The sequence below is a fragment of the Bos grunniens genome, chromosome 2, assembly GCF_055505025.1.
Source record: "Bos grunniens cultivar Pamir isolate PY7600 chromosome 2, Bosgru_T2T1.0, whole genome shotgun sequence".
Lineage (NCBI taxonomy): Eukaryota > Metazoa > Chordata > Mammalia > Artiodactyla > Bovidae > Bos > Bos grunniens.
In genome coordinates, this window is record NC_141166.1 from 5,518,249 (window position 1) to 5,537,175 (window position 18,927).

At 43.8% G+C, this 18,927-nt stretch overlaps 1 protein-coding gene across 23 annotated transcripts in view; it reads right to left on the reverse strand.

Moving 5' to 3' along the window:
• The window catches only part of EIF4G3 (eukaryotic translation initiation factor 4 gamma 3), a 354,136-nt gene extending 341,013 nt beyond the window's left edge, over positions 1-13,123 (reverse strand). For 16 of the 23 annotated variants that reach the window (XM_086326895.1, XM_086327057.1, XM_086326986.1 and 13 more), the window contains exon 1: positions 12,735-12,869. Coding sequence is in view for 2 of the 23 variants with exons in the window: in XM_086326700.1 (XP_086182826.1) it covers positions 12,735-12,967 (233 nt within the window). In the remaining 21 variants the exon portion in view is untranslated. Of the gene's footprint in view, positions 1-12,734 lie in introns of all 23 variants that reach the window. The other 7 variants (XM_086326700.1, XM_086326656.1, XM_086326966.1 and 4 more) reach the window with 7 other exon arrangements.
• Between the last annotated feature and the right edge of the window lie 5,804 nt (positions 13,124-18,927).

Consider the following 18,927-nt stretch of genomic DNA (forward strand, 5'->3'; position numbering starts at 1 on the left):
CGTGGCACTAAGGTGGACTCGAATGTACATATAAACACAGAAATACAGATAACATGTACGTGAGGGGGTCAGTGTACATATGTTCCCTAATGTTGTCTGCTGAAAGGGCCTAGAAGCAAAGACATGCTGCTGCTGCTGCTGCTGCTAAGTCGCTTCAGTCATGACCGATTCTATGTGACCCCTTGACGGCAGCCCACCAGGCTCCCCCGTCCCCGGGATTCTCCAGGCAAGAATACTGGAGTGGGTTAAAGACATGCTACTAACACTGAACACAACTAGGCCTAGAGCTTGGTCACCAACAACATTCTCCAGGAAGAAGACTCAGGATTTCCTGGAGAAGCGGCTGACTGCAGCACTGAGGCAGGGAAAATACAATATGAACCTGAAACATCTTGTGCTGCCAGAAAGTAAAGAAATGCTTTTAAAAGGGGGCGGGGGAAGGGTGAATTCCCTGGCAGTCCAGTGGGCAGGACTCTGTACTTTCGCTGGCAGGGGCCTGGGATCAATTTCCTGGTGGAGAACTAAGATACCACAAGATGCACAGCACAGCCAAAAAAAAGGTTGCTAGCTGGGTGGAAAAACACAGGCGCCAATCTGAATGAACTCCTTATGGCCAAAGTTGGAATAATCTGAGCAATAAAACATATAATGATGATACATATCCATGACTCAGTGATCATATAAACATATAATAGAATATATAATAATACATGGAGGAGAGCTCCTCCTCACAGCAGAATTACAATTAATACATGTAGAAGGGAAGAGAGAATTAGAAAGTCGCAATTAAGCATCCACAAACTTAATAAATGTTGCATGTAATATCCACCAGTTACTAAGATTAGTGGGCCAAAATCTGAAGAGAACCAGCATTTGCTAAGTCTTCCACAAGATACTTATTATAAAGGTGAGACTGTACCTCCACAGCAGAAAGATCAATCTAACCAAGTAACCATTTCATATTGACCATTCCATATTGACAAGGTGAACTTCTTGATATACTAGGAAAGGGTGCATTGTGGTATCCTTATCAAAATTATAACCTCATTCTGATCAGGAGAAGACATCAAATAAATCCAAACTGAGAGACATTCTACAAAATATCTGATTGGTAACCTTCAAAGGCATCAGTCATGAAAGATAAGAAAAACAGAGAAACAATTACAGACTAGAGGAAACTAAGCAAAAATAGTAACTAAATGCAGTGTGCGATCCTGGAACAGAAAAAGGATAGTGGAAAAATTGGTAAAAATTCTATTAAGGTCTGTAGCTTAGCTGAAAACACTTTATCAATGCTAACTTCCTATTCTTGACCACTTTACCTGGTTAGGGAGGACGGTAACTATAGGGGAAGGAGGTGAGAGACAGAAGGGGACACACCCTACTATTTTGGCAGGTTTTCTCCAAGTCTAAATTTAGTCAAGTCAAGTCGATCTTTTTATTTAGCGAGCTGACGATACTCTGTTCCTACTTAGTTCACATGCTGGTGCCAATGACCTCTACAATAACTGTAACATCAAATACAAACTACTGCACCAATCGATATAAAAGGTTTTGCTGCCTCACAAAGCATTTTAGCAACATACTTAGAAATAACATAAACACTTAATTTTCTAAGCCACATAATCGTTACTGGGTAAGTGAGTGAGTGCAAGTCGCTTAGTCGTGTCCAACTCTTTGTGACCCCATGCACTCTTACAGTCCATGGAATTCTCCAGGCCAGAATACTGGAGTGGGTAGCCTTTCCCTTCTCCAGGGGATCTTCCCGACTCAGGGATCAAACCCAGGTCTCCTGCATTGCAGGCAGATTCTTTAACAGCTGAGCCACAAGGGAAGCCCGTTACTGGGTAGGATGACCATATAATTTACCATGCAAACCAGAACCATGACAGGAGGAAAAGGACCTTTGGTTACCCCACTAGTAGGTCAAGTGTGCATGTTATTAAAGCTATCAGGTCAGTTTGAGCTGGCATAAACCAGATGCTTAGGTAAGTCACCCTCATCTCCCTTAGCCCCTGAACAAATGCCCCTGAGGGAGGGGCCAGAAAATTAGGTCAGGAGACCCCCAAAGGAGATTTATGTAATGTGAAAATAAGCTACTGCATATTTACATGCTTAGATTTTTTAATTATGATTTTTTAAAGAAGGTCAAGAATGAAATCACTGACTTTCCAGAACAGCGTTCAGCTCTCACTGCCTTGCCTAAAATGTACCACATTCAAGTACACTGACCCAGGCATAGCATATAGGGTAATAAGCTAAGGTCAAGTACTCTGCTGTCTGTTTGTCGAACAGCAGTTACCTCAGAAAGTTGGACTGGTTCCAAATTCTATTAGTTCCGCAAAAGATCAACAACATAATATTAGAAGTTATCAGCTGAATATGACATATTAGCCTATCGATGTCCTCAAAATTCGACATAGGGTAATTAAGACCTACTTCCTTTGCATATTTAGTAAGAGCTAAGCTAAGTGAAAGTGAAAGTTGCTCAGTTGTGTCCAGCTCTTTGAGACCCCATGGACTGTATAGTCCATGGAATTCTCCAGGCCAGAATACTGGAGTGGGTAGCCTCTCCCTTCTCCAGGGGATCTTCCCAACCCAGGGACTGAACCCAGGTCTCCTGCATTGCAGGCAGATTCTTTACCAGCTGAGTCACAAGGGAAATAAATACAATCTTTAAAAATCAACAACCCCATTCCCACACCGTAATATTTCAAGTCACTAAAGAAACTGTGTGAAAAATCTTCATCCAAAGCAAATAAACCCTGTTTTCATCAGACCTGAAAGGTTATAGAGTTTCTTCTTTAATGTGGTCTTTTCCTAAACAGTTAAAAAAAACAAAATCCTACTAGACAGAGGATAGCTGTTATTTCTCTATTTTGTTTCCTTATAATAATATATACATTAGGATAGCCTGAGGATATAAATAAATCATCAAATTTAACCTGAAAATTACATAAACACATTAGGTAGAACATTCTATGTGAAATACAATAACCCAAGAATTTTTAACTAATAATTTCAATTCTTGACAAGACAGCAAAGTAGTCAAATGCCCATACTTTCTTACAAACTTATCACTGCCTAATACGAATTTACCTTAATAACAGAAGGAGGCAAAATCTCCTTTTGAATAGTTTCAGGCATTATACAAAAGGTAGAAATGGTCAAAGTCTGTTTACTCAATAAGCCATAAAAAATGAGCACATCTCACTAAATCTCAAACATTTAATGGATTACGAAAGCTTTTCAAGTAGTTCTGTGATGCCATTCCTTCTCTCCTAATCTTTCCTGTTCCTTCTTATTTCAACTTGCACACCTCAACCAAATAAATCTTCAAAACTACTGTTTTCATCATCAGTTTTCCAATAAATAAAAAAGAATTGCAGCTGGTTTTTGACAGGGTGCCAAGACAATTCAATGAGGACAAAATAGTCTTTTAAACAAATAGTACTGAAACAACTGGATATACAAATGCAGAATAAACTTAGACCCTTACTTAACATCATACATACGAATTCAGAATGGATCAGAGACCTAAGTACAGAAACTAAAATTATAAACTTAGAAGGAAACAAAGATGTAAATCTTCATGACCCTGAATTGGGCAAAGCCTCCTCAGACACAACACAAAAGCACAGGTGACAAGAGAGAAACAGGTAAATTGGGCTTCACCAAAATTAAGAGCTTTGGGGCTTCAAAGGATACGATCAAGAAAGTAAAAGTGAAACAAGGTGACCGACCCACTGAAGGGGGAAAAAAATCATTGTAAATGTTGTATCTGAAAAGGGACTTGTATCCAGACTATATAAAGAACTCTTACAACTCAATCATAAAAAGACAACTAAGTTAAAAAGTGGGCACAGGATTTGAACAGACATTTCTCCAAAGACAAATGTGCAATAAGTCCACAAAAAATATGCACAATATCATTAGTCATCAAGGAAAAGCAAATCAAAACCACAATGAAATACTACTTTATACCCACTAGAACCTATAATCAAAAAGACATAACAAGTACTGGAATCTTCATATTTTGCTGGTAGGAATATAAAATGCTAGTCACTCTAGAAAAGTTTGGCAGTTCCTCAAGATGTTAAACATGGAGCTACCTCATAAAACCCAACAACTGTAGTCTTAGGTATCTACTCAAGAAAAATCAAAACATGCATCCACACAAAAACACTCATAATTATATACAACAGTAAATGCTTCAACCACCCAAATGTCCATCAACAGAGGGAGAAAACATGATGGCGGGAATATTCTCCAACAATTTTAAAAAAGGTTCTAAAACATGCTTGAACATAGTCGAACCATGAAAAAATTACGCAGAGAGAAATCACTCACAAAAGACCACTTATTATATTGTTCCATTATACAAATTTCTGTAGGCTAATAGTACTTGCCTATGGTTGGCAGGGGGGCGGGGCGGGGTACTGGAAATTCTAATGAATTCTTTGGAGAGTAATGAAAAGATTCTAAAATTTATTGCAGTGATGGTTGTAGAATGATGTGAATAAATTAAAAACCACTGAACTGTCCGCTCTAAATGGGTGGCTTGTATGGTATAGGCAAATTATATCTCAACAACACTGTGCCCCTCCACCACCAAAAAAAGCAATGCTTTATACAAACGAAGTCTAACCTTTTCTTTTATTCATGCAAAGTCCTCTAGAATCTGGACCCATCCACAAGAATCCTCCACTCCAAGCATACTGATCAAGACGCTAACAATACAGCATGTTATTGCTATGTCTGACTCTTTTGTGACCCCACAGATTGTGGCCCACCAGGCTCCTCTATCCATGTGATTTCCCATGGAAGAACATGGGAGTGGGTTGCCATTTCCTTCTCCAGGGGATATTCCTGACTCAGGAATCAAACCCACATCTCCTGCATTGGCAGGCAGATTCTTTACCACTCGAACCACCAGGGAAGCAATAATCCAGCATACACCATGCGTATTCCAAGCCAAAATCTTTGTTCATGCAGATGACCCACTCACCACAATCCTTTCCTCTCTGCCCAACCAAACCCTGACTGTAATCTTAAACTTTTTAATTTTTTAAAAATTCACCTTACAGTTCAAATTCTATGTCTTATATGCTATTTTCTAGGGCCAAGAAAGAGTTGGGAGTCATCTCACTCACCCTTTCTTTCTTAACATTCCTCCATCCTATCTACAAGTTTCAGTCTTTTCCATTCTCAATGTAAAAAATACTGTACTGGCTCAAAACTGGCTGTACTTATTTCTACTGTGATGGAGTGTTGTTCCCACCTTGTCATTCCAAAATTCTCGTTGTTCCGATGCTTCGATCTTATTTTCTGAGCCCTCCGTGAGAGCTCACATGGTCTTACCCTCCCTCCAATCACTCCATATAAATATCAACATTTTCTGAAAATCAGGTATACATATACACATGTATACAATTCCTAACTAGAAAATAACACCTGTTCACAACTTTTTAAAGAATGTTTAAATATATGGATGAAGATGGATTCAAAGGAATAACTTTTTAAATGCAAATAACTGTAGGCGGGGAAATCTGTGAAGTTATGTTGTTTAGTCACTAAGTCGTGTCAGAATCTTTTGTGACCCCATGGACTATACCCATCAGGCTCCTCTGTCTATGGGATTTCCCAGACAAGAATACTGGAGTGGGCTGCTATTTCCTACTCCAGGGGATCTTCTCAACCCAGGGATCAAACCCATGTCTTCTGCATTGGCAGGCATATTCTTTACCTCTGAGCCACCAGAGAAGCCCGTATGAAGTTATATCAATATATTTAATGTTATAAATAATGCAAAATATTATACGCACAATAACTCAAAAATGTCTGACTTATTGATAAAGGTTTCAGCCCTCCTCTAATGGGCAGTCATAACTTCTGAGCTACAAGCCAAAGGTGAAACAATATTCTCAAGAAAACCTTTCCAAACCAACGAAAATGGTTCATTTCAAATTGATGAAGAATAAAACTATTCAAAAAGTAGTTTCTGTTGACAGATAGTTAAGCAACAAAATAAGCAAGATACAAAACTATGTAATTTGACCCTAAGTTATGTTACAAAAAAGGGCACATTTTAAGTCCATTAAAGTCCATAGAAAAAAGGACAAAAAATATACCAAAATGTTAAACAGTGGGCATCTTTATACACTAAGATTATGGTTGACTTTTACTTTTCTATATTTTTTAACCTTTCTGAATTGATGTATTATTATTAAAAGTATAAAACAAAAAATGTAACAGTAACGTTTGACTATGTTTTTTTCTCCTTGGCCTTTATATAAACTCTAATTCTCAGTATCTATACTTCAAATGCAATCCAGCCACTTTAGACGGCTTTGCAAACTGGGTCAATGCTTATGCCATCTCAAAGGAAATTATGAACTATTTTCAATTCCATTACACATCAGTGCAAACAATTTCAGGGTAGCTTTGAGTACCAGAATTGTTGTGATGTCATCTATATTATCTCAAAACTTACCTTAAACTGATTCCTAGACTCTAACTTAACATTTCATTCAACAAACATTTACAGACTTCCGACTACCTGCCAAGCACTGTTATAGGTGCTGGCAACTCAACAGAGTGAACAAAAACAACAAAAATCTCTGCCTTTAAGGAGTTTAAATTCTCTGTAGATAAAACTTAATGTCTCAGAAGAGTCAGGGAACACCCACACAGGGCTCAAAAAAGTACAGAACTACTAGTTAATAAAGATTATAAAAACTGACAAATTTCTGTACATAGCTCAAACCATCTCAAATTTCAGCTAAGGGTATAGGAAAGTGAAAAACTCCTTCTGACTGGCAGCAAGCCGAAGAACTAGGAACCAACTGAGAATTCAGAAGTATCTCAGGATCCTGCAATATTTCATCCATGTAAATTCCAGCTGCAGTTTATTCACTGCCTGAAGTCAGGCGCCTGCCTAATAATCAGGAAATACTTCATTTCCTATTATATTAACTCAAAGCATCATTCCTAAAGTAAAAATAGAGATTGTTCCTCACCACAGGCGTTTATTTCAGTACTTACTTTCTCCCTCATACCTCATAATGAACTAGCTGGGTCATCCCCCAGAGCAAGCCAGCATCCGACATGAAAACCTTATTTATAGCCTCAAGTCATCCCACCACAGACAATAAAGTCTTCACTACTAAAGTCACAGAAGTATTTCAATCTGTTTGGCTAAATCTAACATTAACAAGACAAAAACCAGAGGCTTCTTCTATGAGCAAGCTGCCTTCCCTGTGGTCCATGTTAGAATGCCTCTAGTATCAGTTAAGTCTCCACAGAAACGTGTCACTGACCATCAAACAGACTAAGAAACCATTAATAGGTCCCTATAAATCCTTCCCATCTACTTGCAAGAACAAAACAGATCCTCAAACCGTAATCTTCAGAATTAAAAGCCACCACAATTCAAGAGGATCACTTAGTAAACTCATCTAACCTCTTCATTTTAGAGAAAGGGAAACTGATGCCCAAAGCAGTTACACGACCAGTCCAAGATAACACATTAAAATGGAAAAGCCAAACTCAAATCCTGATTTTTTTTTTTAAACTCCCTAACAGCTGACCATCTCAATACACCAAGTGAAATCTACTTATATTTTGAGACCAGCAGGTACGGCTTCCAAGCCAGTCTAGTATCAGAAGGGCAGGGGATATTATTATAGGATGACTGGGAAGGAGACTAGGAAAGAACCAACCACAGAAATCAGGATCCGATATATGTAACATGAATGTATCTTCTCATATTCTCATATTATGACGCAGAAGATATTTTCAATCTATAGCAACTGTGTTTTGACTGCCATGTTCTCTGGTATGTCTTTCTAGCTTTTCTGCCACTGCTAAAAACCTGAAACATGCCTGAAATCCATTTAGTACTAACATTCTATGCAGCAGCAACAGCAAAGGAATTGGGAAAAGTTAGCTGGCAGAGGAGAAAGCTCTCTAAACCTTGGGTAATTCTTACTCAGCCTTCTAATTTAGCTCAGGATTTCTTGTATGAAGCCCTAATTCCTCCTTCCCCCCAGGCTAGGCTCCTACAGCAGAGTAATTGTACTTGCCTCATGGTATTCTGCTGGTTTACCTGTCTGGACCAAGTTCTTTGAGGCCAAAGACTTCAACTCGAGACCTAGCACTAAGTGGGCACACAGTAGGTGCTGGATGAACAATTTTTAAACTTGCCACTTAAAGCACCAATATAAACAGCTTAAAAGGTGGCAACCCTATTCTGATTTAAAACATGGTTTTCAAAAACATTTTTTAGCAGATCTTTCTGTAAAAATCTTATCAGAAACCCCAATGTGAAAAAGCAACTTATTGGTCCTTAGGTAATTTAAGTTCTCCTAGTTTGACGGAAAATACCAATGAGCCCAGTACGGGCGTAGCAGCAGCAGAGGCAAGAGCTGATGCGAATCAGCCATCTAACTTTGTTTCTTCTTTATCTCTGTCTTTATCTCCCTCCCGAGAAGAGGACGGAGATCTGTGTCTCAAAGCACATATCCATCTTTGTTGATGGTGGGGCTTAAGAGTAAATAGACTACTGGCCATTGCATAAGCTACACAGTTCTAGTTGCTAGTTATACAGGTATTTTGAGAGATCCCTTGGTAACATGTGAACAAGCAGAAACACGCACTGAATCAAATGCAGCAGGCCTATTCCTCTGCTTTAAGGCTCAATGAGGTAAAGATAACCTACCTGTCTAGCAGTATGTAGCTATGAGCTAATTAAAACATGGTACAGCATCACCGCACTTTAGATTACTCCAGAGATCCTTTACTTTACACAGACTTCCTCTGGCTATAAAATATGGGAGGGCATCCTCACTTCCATTACCCCACACGCACACTTGATAAGAAGTAGCCCAGCAGACAGAAAGGACATCCGTAAGCCTTAGGACAACAGTCTGAACCACAGTTCACTACCTACTAGACAGATGACCTTGAGAACGTTACTTAAATTCTCTGAACTTCGGTTTCCTCATCAGTAAAACAGAGACTATTAGAGTTCTTGTGCAAATTAAATAAAATCATATATGTGCAGCTCCTAGAACAGTAAGCACTCAATAAATAAACATCATTGTATCACTCAGATTTAGCTTTGACAGAGGCAAAAAAGAAAGCAGATGTTACTGGTTTCAGCCTATAAAACTGAAAATCAACACAGAATGCAAAAAAGGGAAAACTACAGTACCGAAAATAAAGAGAATATTTGCTTTTAATGTATGTCATATCTAAGACAAAAGAGCTGAGGACACAAGTCATTTGGGGGTCACAGGCCTTTACCAAATTAAGTTTCTTTAAAGAACCTACTGCTCTAAAAAAAAAAAAAAAAAAAGAACCTACTGCTCTTATTTTCTTAACCAAACCAACTCCCCCTAAACAGTAACTAGACTCCCCAGAAGTGTCAGCAGCCCTGAGAGAAATTACATCCTGAAGCCTTTCCATATAAATAGAACACTGAGTATTCACAACAGACTGCAAAATTGTTCTGTTTAAGTCAGAACTACTTGAGCACCTGAATTCAAACTCATTTATCTTCAATTATCTCAAGGGTGAGCAATTTCCATCTGAAGAACTAGGCTTTTAATGGAGACCCAAGAACTCCCTGAAAAATGTTAGCAAGATTTTCTATGCATGTACAATTTTCTCTGGAGAAGGTCTACAAGGTTTTATCAAAATGTTAAAGTTGTTTGTTACCCAGAAAAGGTTAAGAATCAGCATGGAGATTCTCAGTACAGCCTTCTGGAACCTCCCACTGGGAAGGTGAGGTGAGCAAATCTCAAGGCAAGGATCCCCAAGTGCCAATTTCATAAACTATTCACACTGGATTACGTTACAGAAACTCTTAAGCATATTTCTCCCTTGCCATTAGCACTTTCTATATCAGGGTTTATCTTCTTTCATCCTCATCGTCCCCACCCACCCTCCACCATGGCCCATCCATCCTGGGACAGCTCCTATCCCGTGCCTCTTGGCAGTCAAGGGCCTCTATCTGACAGGGCCTTAGGAGCCTGCTGTGCCTTACCGATGACTACTTAAGCAGGTAAAACTCCAATTAGCATTTCTGATTTGCCACTTGAACACTACGTACAAATGAAGGACAGACATCTTGTTACATGAGTCTCCTCATATTTTTACAGATTTAAAATGCTAACTAAACTCATTAATTCAATTCAAACACAACTGCACCCGTACATTCTGAGGAACTGGAGAGTTAATCAAGCCATAGAAAGGGCACCTCCAACTTCGCACTCCAGTCTCAATGTTTCTATGTGTATCAATTTATATGATAATCACTTTTATCAAACAGATACAAATCCCCACACTCCCTCAGTGTAGAAAAGCAAAATTAACTATATTTCAATCCATTTTTAACCAATTCCCCATTACCACAGATAATGTTTCACCACTGGCACATTCTAATGAAATCTGTAATCTATACTCCATTTACTTACAAGCTTTCAGATTTAGCAATTGTAACCTTTCAACGTGTAAGGCAAATAAAAGATAACAGAACTGTGAAATACATTAAGAAGAAAACTTATTCTTCCTTCACTGATATGAGGCAAAGTAAAAAAAAAAAAAGCCACATAAAACCAAGTAATCTATATTACTACATTTAAGTATAAAAATGATTTCCATTGGAAATTACATCTTGGATCTATCCCCTTTAACAACTATTGCAGTATTACTAGCTGCTCTTACATTGCAACCAACTCACAGCTTTTACAGGTCCTTCCTTTGTGAAATGCAATTGAAAAAGCACACTCAAAACGCTTAGTGTCCAAATAATACCACTAAACTCACCGAGCACTGTCATATTCAGCACCTTGGTCCTCATCACTTTGTAGTCAAGAACATACAACTACAGACCTCCTTTCATGTGTTTAATTTCCAAAACAGCTCCAAGATGGAGGTAAAGAATAATTTACTTGGTGGCACAGTACAGAAACTTTAAAAGCGCTAACCAAGTATGGGCAATCAAGACCAAAAAACCCTGAAATTAAAAAGGAATTTAAACTCACAAAGCATTAAGTGAAGATACCTTTAAGAGATCCAATACTGAATTCTACCTTGAAGTAGGAGTATCAGCCAGTCTTCCACCCCAAAGTAAAGCAACTAGGGACACTGATCAAAACTAACCAGGTTTTTCATGGGCAACAAACAGTAAGGCATCACTAACCAGTCTCTTCAGTGAGCAATTCTTAATTGAACAGAATCATGCAGTTAAACATTATGAAATCAGTACACACATCACACTGGAATGGAATTTATCTTACCCTGCGCCACACTGCTTGGATTGAAAAAATGTAGACTAACAATATTCAAAGCACAGAGAAAATGGCACTTGACAGAAACCAAAACTATGGCCTGAGATGACTCCACAAGGGGAGATAACTTTCCCTTCTCAAAGTAATGGATACAGACAAGAATCAAACTACAGACTGTGAAATAACCTGTGGACCTCACAGCAGTTAGTTTCACTTGCTCCAACACCCTACTCTCTCTAAAAGTCAAATGCACGATGACACAAATACAAAAACACAACACATCTAAACATCCAATAATTATTTATTGATTTACATAAATACAACGGATTGGGGGGAGGGGTGTATGATGAAATGTTACTCTCAGGTAGGTAATAATGCCTTTCTAATTCTCCGTGGAATTCATGAATTCAACGTTTTACCTTCACCCGCTGGTTTTTAACTAAAATACCTCGTCACCAAGTCTTTTCAATCAAAGCTGTCCAAAAACTCTACAGTCGAGCAAATAACATGAAATTAGACACATTCAACACTAGACTTTCCAGCCAGGAGCCACGGTACCCTCCAGATATCAGGCCTAAGAAGAGTAAATTCAAGCCCTTTAAAAATACTCAGCATTTAACACCAGTCTTCCAAGAAGTGAGACTTTTGGGGGTGATGGGTAATGTCAGTTAACTTCCTCTTCCTTTAAAAAGGTCAAAGACAGGGAAGCGTCCGGCGTTACATTTCCTCCTTAGATCGCGTTCCACCACAAACCACATCACAACTCTCCCAATCGCTAAAAAAAAAAAAAACACTAGCCAGAGGGAGTGCTTTCTGCAAAATTTCACCGTAGACTGAAAATCCAACTTACCTTTGGAACGAGCTAAGTTTAGTTTCACACGGGAAATTTACCAATAAAGTTTATTATGTATTAACCACGACAATCAAGGAAGCCCACCATGCCCCGCTGCAGGGGGAGCTGAAGGGAGATAAGAAGGAGGGTGTCGTCCTTACAACAATCAGAGAAAAAGCCTTCCCTGCGGGGCTGGTCACAGGCACCAGCAAATTCGGCCTAATAAAAAGGGGGGCGGGGGGCGGGGGTCGGGTTGGGCGGGGAGAAGAAGCGAGAGGGGGGAAACGGTGTCTCCCACCCCGCCCCGGCTCCAAAAGGGAAGGGCTGCAGAAGCAAGGCCGATGGAGCTAGTCTGCACAGTAGTGCCAAGGGTCGGAGAGGGGGGGGGAGGGGGGTTCCCCACCCCCAGCAGTGCTGCTGCCAAGGCACCCCCAAAAGCTCCGGCGCCAGGCCGGGTGCGTGGGCTGGAGGAGAAGCGTCCCTGCCCGCGGCTGGGCAGCAGCTGCTGCGGGCAGGAGAGTCCCCGGAGGGGCCACAGTCCCCGACACCCCCAACCCTGGTCCACGGCGAAGCGAGCCGAAGGGCTGGCAGGAAGGTGAAAAGGATACTGTTGGGGCGCCTGGGTCTGGAGGGCCCTGATGTTCGGGTGAGGAGGGGCCGCCGCTGCTGCTGCCGCCGCCGCCGCCGCTGCCGCCGCCGCCGCCGCCGCCGGGTGAGGAGGCGGTACCGCTGCCGCTGCCGCCGCCGCCGCCGCCGCCGCCGCCGCTGCTCCGGTGCCGGGTCCGGTTCCTGCTGCAGCCGCTGAGCCTGATTTCAGAGCCGGTTTCTGCGGTAAACTCATGGCAAAGCGAAGCCACCAACCCCCCCAGAGCGGGACCGGGCGCGCCGGGGTGCAGGGGCCGGGGGCAGCGGGGGGGCGGGATGGGGGCAGACCCGGGGAGGCGGCGGGAGCAGGGGGCCGGGGGGAGGCTGGGAGGAGGAGGAGGAGGGGGCCCGGGCCGGTCACACACGCCCGCCGCCGCCGCCGCCGCCGCCGCCGCCGCCGCCGCCGCCGGCAGCAGCAGCCGCCCCGCGGGCCAGCACCACCGGCTGCCGGTCTCCGTGACAACGCGACCCCAGGGGGGGGGCCGGACCCGGCGGGGGCAGGAGGCGGAGAGACCGGACCTTTCACGGCAATATCCTCATGGGCCGGCGGCGGGGGGTCTTTATCCCCCTCCCCGGGGGAAGCGGCGCCCTTCTCGGTAGCGGGGCTCAGGCGATGCCGGCGGATTTTCCTCCCTCAACGAGCAGAGCATCCAACATGGCGCTGCGGCCGCCTCCAGCAGTCCGGCAGGACGGCCGCTCGGAAAACTTCGGGCCTTTTCGGAGTGGCTCGGGAGGCCGAGGGTGGGAAGCCCCTTCGGCTCTTTCCGGAGACTGGGAGCGATCGGGATTCTTCGGAAACGCTCGGGGGCGTCTTCGGCTGCCGTTCGGGAGCTCTCTGGGGCTGACTCGCTTCCTCGGGAAAGATCGGCGAGGAGTCGGGGGAGGGGCACGGGGGGCGGCTTCCCTGGCGCGCTGCGGCCGGGGGGTACCGGGCGGAGGGAGAGACCAAAGGCGAGGTCTGGTCTGTGAGAGCCCTATCCTGTCGCCCAGCCGCGAAGAACAATGGTAACGGCCGTGGAGCCCTGCGGTTCGCAGAGCCCTGTCCGCGGGGGCTGGGAGACACTAAGGAGAGAAACCCAGGTCACGGAGGTAGGAAGCGCTTCACCAGAGAGAAATCGCTCGAGAGGAACGCGCCGCGTGCCCCTATCTACATTACACAGAGCTCTCGCCGGCCTGTAACGCATCACCGTCCATTGTGTCGACATTTCGCCCTCGCTCAGAGAAGCGAGTGGGATGAGGAGCCCCGGTCTCCAGAGCGCGCTGAGGCGAGGAGAGGGAAAGGGACCGGCCCAAGGTCACCCAGCCGAGAAAGGACAGAGCCAAACCAGTATCTGAAATCCACCTTCGTCTGAAGGAACCTGGCCGCCTCCCAAGTGGCCCGGGGACCTCACCCGACCGCCTTATCTAATCGGCAGCCCTAACTTAGGGATCTGTGCACGGATTCTTCTCAGGCCTGCCTCAGGACCCGAGCGCCCTTTAACCGTCAGCCGGAGGTCGGCTCCCCAGTGCCCTGTGACACTTGATAAACTCCTTTTCTCCTCAGCATGACTCACGAACACACCCCCACACCCACCCCCTGCCCACAAACCACCACCACCCCGCATTGGGGGTCTTGTCTAAGCACGGGAACATTAAGGGGAAAGGAACTGCAGAGATCAGGGAGCAAGCCAGGTAATGGTTCCCAGGCGCTGAGCATTTACTGTCTCACACCGTCCAGTGAAATAGGGATAATCATTTCACAAAGGAAGAGACTGAGGCTCAGGGAGGCTCAATACCACCGCCCAAAAGCAGGAGCTGAGAAAAGCCAGGCTCAAAACCCACAAGAGACTGCCCTGGTGGCTCAGAGGGAAAGAATCCTCCTGCCAATACAGGAGACACCGGTTTAATCCCTGGTGCAGGAAGATCCCAGAGATGGTGGAGCAACTAAGCCCATGTGCCACAACTTATTGAGCCTGTGGTCTAGAGCCCAGGAGCTGCAACTCCCAAGCCCGTGTGCCAGAATGCCCTAAAGCCGGTTCTCCACAAGAGAAGCCACTGCAATGAAAAGCCCCTGCACATGAACTAGAGAGTAGCCCAGCTCACCACGACTGGAGAAAAGCCTGCACAACAACAAAGACCCAGCACAACCAAAAATAAATAAATGAAGATAAAATCATTTTTTTAAAAAATGGACAAGATACTTTCCCAAGGTCACATGGAGAGTGTAATTGGCAGACACAAAATTGGAATCAGAGGTGGGTTCTAACTCCTGCTATACTGTTCCATACTGCCTTTTTTTTTCTTCTTCTTCTTCTTCTTTTTCAATTCACATGAAGCTCTACACACAGTGGGTGCTTAATTCTTGGCAGTCCCTGGGAACCCTAAAACTCCCTCTGAATAAAAAGCATCTGGAAGAAGGGTATACCTCCACGGCATCTTTCTGGAAAGAGTTTCACAGCTCCTAGTGTAGTGAAGAAGGAATATCATCCATCCATCATCTCCAGACTGAAAGTCAGGAGCTACTTCACATTCTGGAATCATTTGGATTTGTAACACCTGTTTACCTGGGATTGGATTTTCTGGTCTTCTTCAGGCACAATCAGCTCCAGGAAAAATTCCTAACTGGTCCTGCCCTTCCCCAGGTTCTCCTTCTGTGTTCTAGATCTCAGACTTCCTTCTCCCAATGAAAACCTGTTCCCAGGAAAGAATTTGGTTTCCTATTTACAGGGTGAATCTACCTCTGCTTTATTGACTATGCCAAAACCTTTGTGTGAATCACAACAAACTGTGGAAAACTCTTGAGTTGGGAATACCAGACCACCTGACCTGCCTCCCGAGAAATCTGTATGCAGGTCAAGAAGTTAGAACTGGACATAGAAAAACAGACTTGGTTCCAAATCAGGAAAGGAGTATGTCAAGGCTATGTATTGTCACCCTCCTTATTTAACTTATATGCACAATACATCATGTGAAATGCCCAGCTGGATGAAGCACAAGCTAGAATCAAGATTGCTGGGAGAAATATCAATATCCTGAGATATGCAGATGACATAACCCTTATGGCAGAAAGTGAAGAAGACCTAAAGAGCCTCTTGATGAAAGTGAAAGGAGTGAAAAAGTTGCCTTAAAGCTCAACATTCAGAAAACGAAGATCATGGCATCTGGTCCCATCACTTCATGGCAAACACATGAGGAAATAATGGAAACAGTAAGAGACTTTATTTTGGGGGGCTCCAAAATCACTGAAGATGGTGACTGCAACCGTGAAATTAAAAGACGCTTGCTCCTTGGAAGAAAAGCTATGACCAATCTAGACAGCATATTAAAAAGCAGAGACATTACTTTGCCAACAAAGGTCCATCTAGTCAAAGCTATGGTTTTTCCAGTAGTCATGTATGGATGTGAGAGTTGGACTATAAAGAAAGCTGAGCACAGAAGAATTGATGCTTTTGAACTGTGGCATTGGAGAAGACTCTTGAGAGTCCCTTGGACTGCAAGGAGATCCAACCAGTCAATCTTAAAGGAAATCAGTCCTGAATATTCATTGGAAGGACTGATGGTGAAGCTGAAAGTCCAATACTTTGGCTACCTGATGAGAAGAACTGACTCATTGGAAAAGACCCTGATGTTGGGAAAGATTGAAGCCAGGAGAAGGGGACAACAGAGGATGAGACGGTTGGATGGCATCACCAACTCAATGGACATGAGTTTAAGCAAGCTCCGAGAGTTGGTGATGGACAGAGAAGCCTGGCGTGCTACAGTCCATGGGGTCACAAAGAGTCAGGACAGGAATGAGCAACTGAACAGAAGGGAACTTACTGAGTGATAACAGACTGATAATTGCTTAATTGTTCTTTTCTGAGTTTGTTTCCTTTTCCAACTTAATAGCTACACTTGTCAGGCGATTACTGTGTGTCTGGTCTTCAAGCACTTTATGAGCGTTATCTCTCTTAAAACAGATAGACCTTGAGCAAAATAATGTAACAGTCCCTGATAAGATTCTAGCCCTGGGCAGTCAATGCAAAAGGCTTATGGGGAGCAAAGTCAGAAAGGTAGAGTGCTCTCCTTTCATCCAAAGCATAACCCTGCTCAACACCTCCCATTTGACACAGAGCAGCTAAAATTTGTTGAACACCTACTGTGTGCCAGGACACAACTCTGCTAAGCATTCTACTTAGGGTCAATCCTATTCACCTCCACAACTGTGCAAGGTAATATGTCCTATTTACAAAGAAACTGAGGTTCAAAGATGTGAAGAAACAATTGTATAACTTTCAAGTGGAAATGCTGGCATTTAAACCCAGGCATCTGGGACTTCCCTGGTGGTCCAGTGGCTAGGACTCCAAGCTCACAGTGCAGGGGGCCCAGGTTTGAACCCTGATCAGGGAACTGGATCCTACATGCTGCAACTAAGAGTTCTGATGCCACAGCTAAAGATCTGTGCTGCAACTAAGACCTGGTGCAGTCAAATAAATATTTTAAAAAATTAACCCAGGCATCTGACTCCAGTTCTGATTTGCCACCATTGCCTTCCCCAGAGCAACCTCCCCACGCTGGCCAGGGGCACTGTCCACAAGCAAAGCTGATCTTGTGAATTTGCCTGCTGAGAACTGTTCATGTCTCCCACATTGCCTTCAGGATCCAGTTTAAATTCAGGACCCTTCAGAAGACTTCCCTTGTGGTCCAGTGGTTGAGAGTCTGCCTATCAACTCAGGGGACATGTGTTCGATCCCTGATCCAGGAAGATTCCACATACTGCAGGGCAGCTGAGCCCATGCACCACAACAGTGCAGCTATAAACAAGTAAAGAAATAAAACAGCCTCAGGATCTGGACTCTACTTCAGTCCTGCCATTCTCCACCTCACATCCAAAGCTGCAGCCACCTTGCTCCACTGCAAACAAGGCCATCTTCCTCCTCGCCCTGGGATCCATATGTGGGCTACAACCCCAAACCATCCTCTCTTTTCTCAGCCCATTGGCTAATTCCCCTCCCACTTCAAGGTTGGCTTAGGCCCCACTTCCTCTAGACAGCCTCACTCCCCAGGCTGAGCTATGCTCACCGTTTCTAGGTTCCCAAGTGGATGCTTAAAGCTTGTGTTGAGCAATTAAGGGTACAGCCTTTGGAATCAAATTGCCCGACTTTGATTCTCAGCCCTGCCATTGATTAGTTGTATGACCTTAGAGAAAATCACTTAACCTCTTATGCCTCAGTTTTCTCTGTAAAATGGAGATTACCTCCTATCATGAGAAATAAGATAATACACAGGAAGTCCAGTCCCTGACTCATAATAATAGTTGGCTGTTGGTGGTTTAGTTACTCAGTCGTGTCCAACTCTTGATGAGACACCATTGACTGTAGCCTGCCAGGCTCCTCTGTCTATGGGATTTCCCAGGCAAGAATAACTGGAATGGATTGTTGTTTCCTTCAGGGGATCTTCCCAACAGGGATCAAATGCACGTCTCCTGTGTCTCCTGCATTGCAGGCAGAATCTTTACCAGTGTACCACCTGGGAAGCCCGCAACAGTTGGATAAAGGAACATTACCTGGTCCTTTAAAATATCCCTGATATCTAGCACCCAGTTAATAGGATGTGAAGCTCACTGAAGGAAAGAATAATTGTGAATTGCCAGAGGATTTCAGGAGAGGCCCTGGATACTGCAGAGCCAAGGCCGGGCCTCACTGCACAGGGAGCAAGAAAGTTGAGAGGATCCTGCTGGCCCACCAGAGGAGTTTTGCATTTTTAACCAGCCAGCCACCATTCCCAGAGCCCACCACACTACCCCCAGCAGAGGCCTGCATTCCCTCCCAGAATCAGTATACGTCTCCATCCTCACTCAAAGAGCCAGCAGGCAGGTGAAGATCTAGTTTATACATCTTCTCAAGGCTGAGTGATGATCCTTTGCTTACTTGTTATCATGTGGGGTCACCATGCTGTTTCTCTAAATGAATGGAAGACTGGACTCAGGGGGACCCTTTAATTTCTGAATTGAAAACTTGTGAAAATATTGTTGCAAGCTGGAATTCTCTGGCCCTTTCACTTGTTTTTCCTCCTGGAGGGGACTAGCCTTTTAGCATAATAGAAGCCATCTTTAGTAGCCACAGAAGGTTTGCATCAGGTGTTCCACTCTGAGACATGCAAACCTCCACCAAGGCCTGGGCGTGGAACTTAGTGACG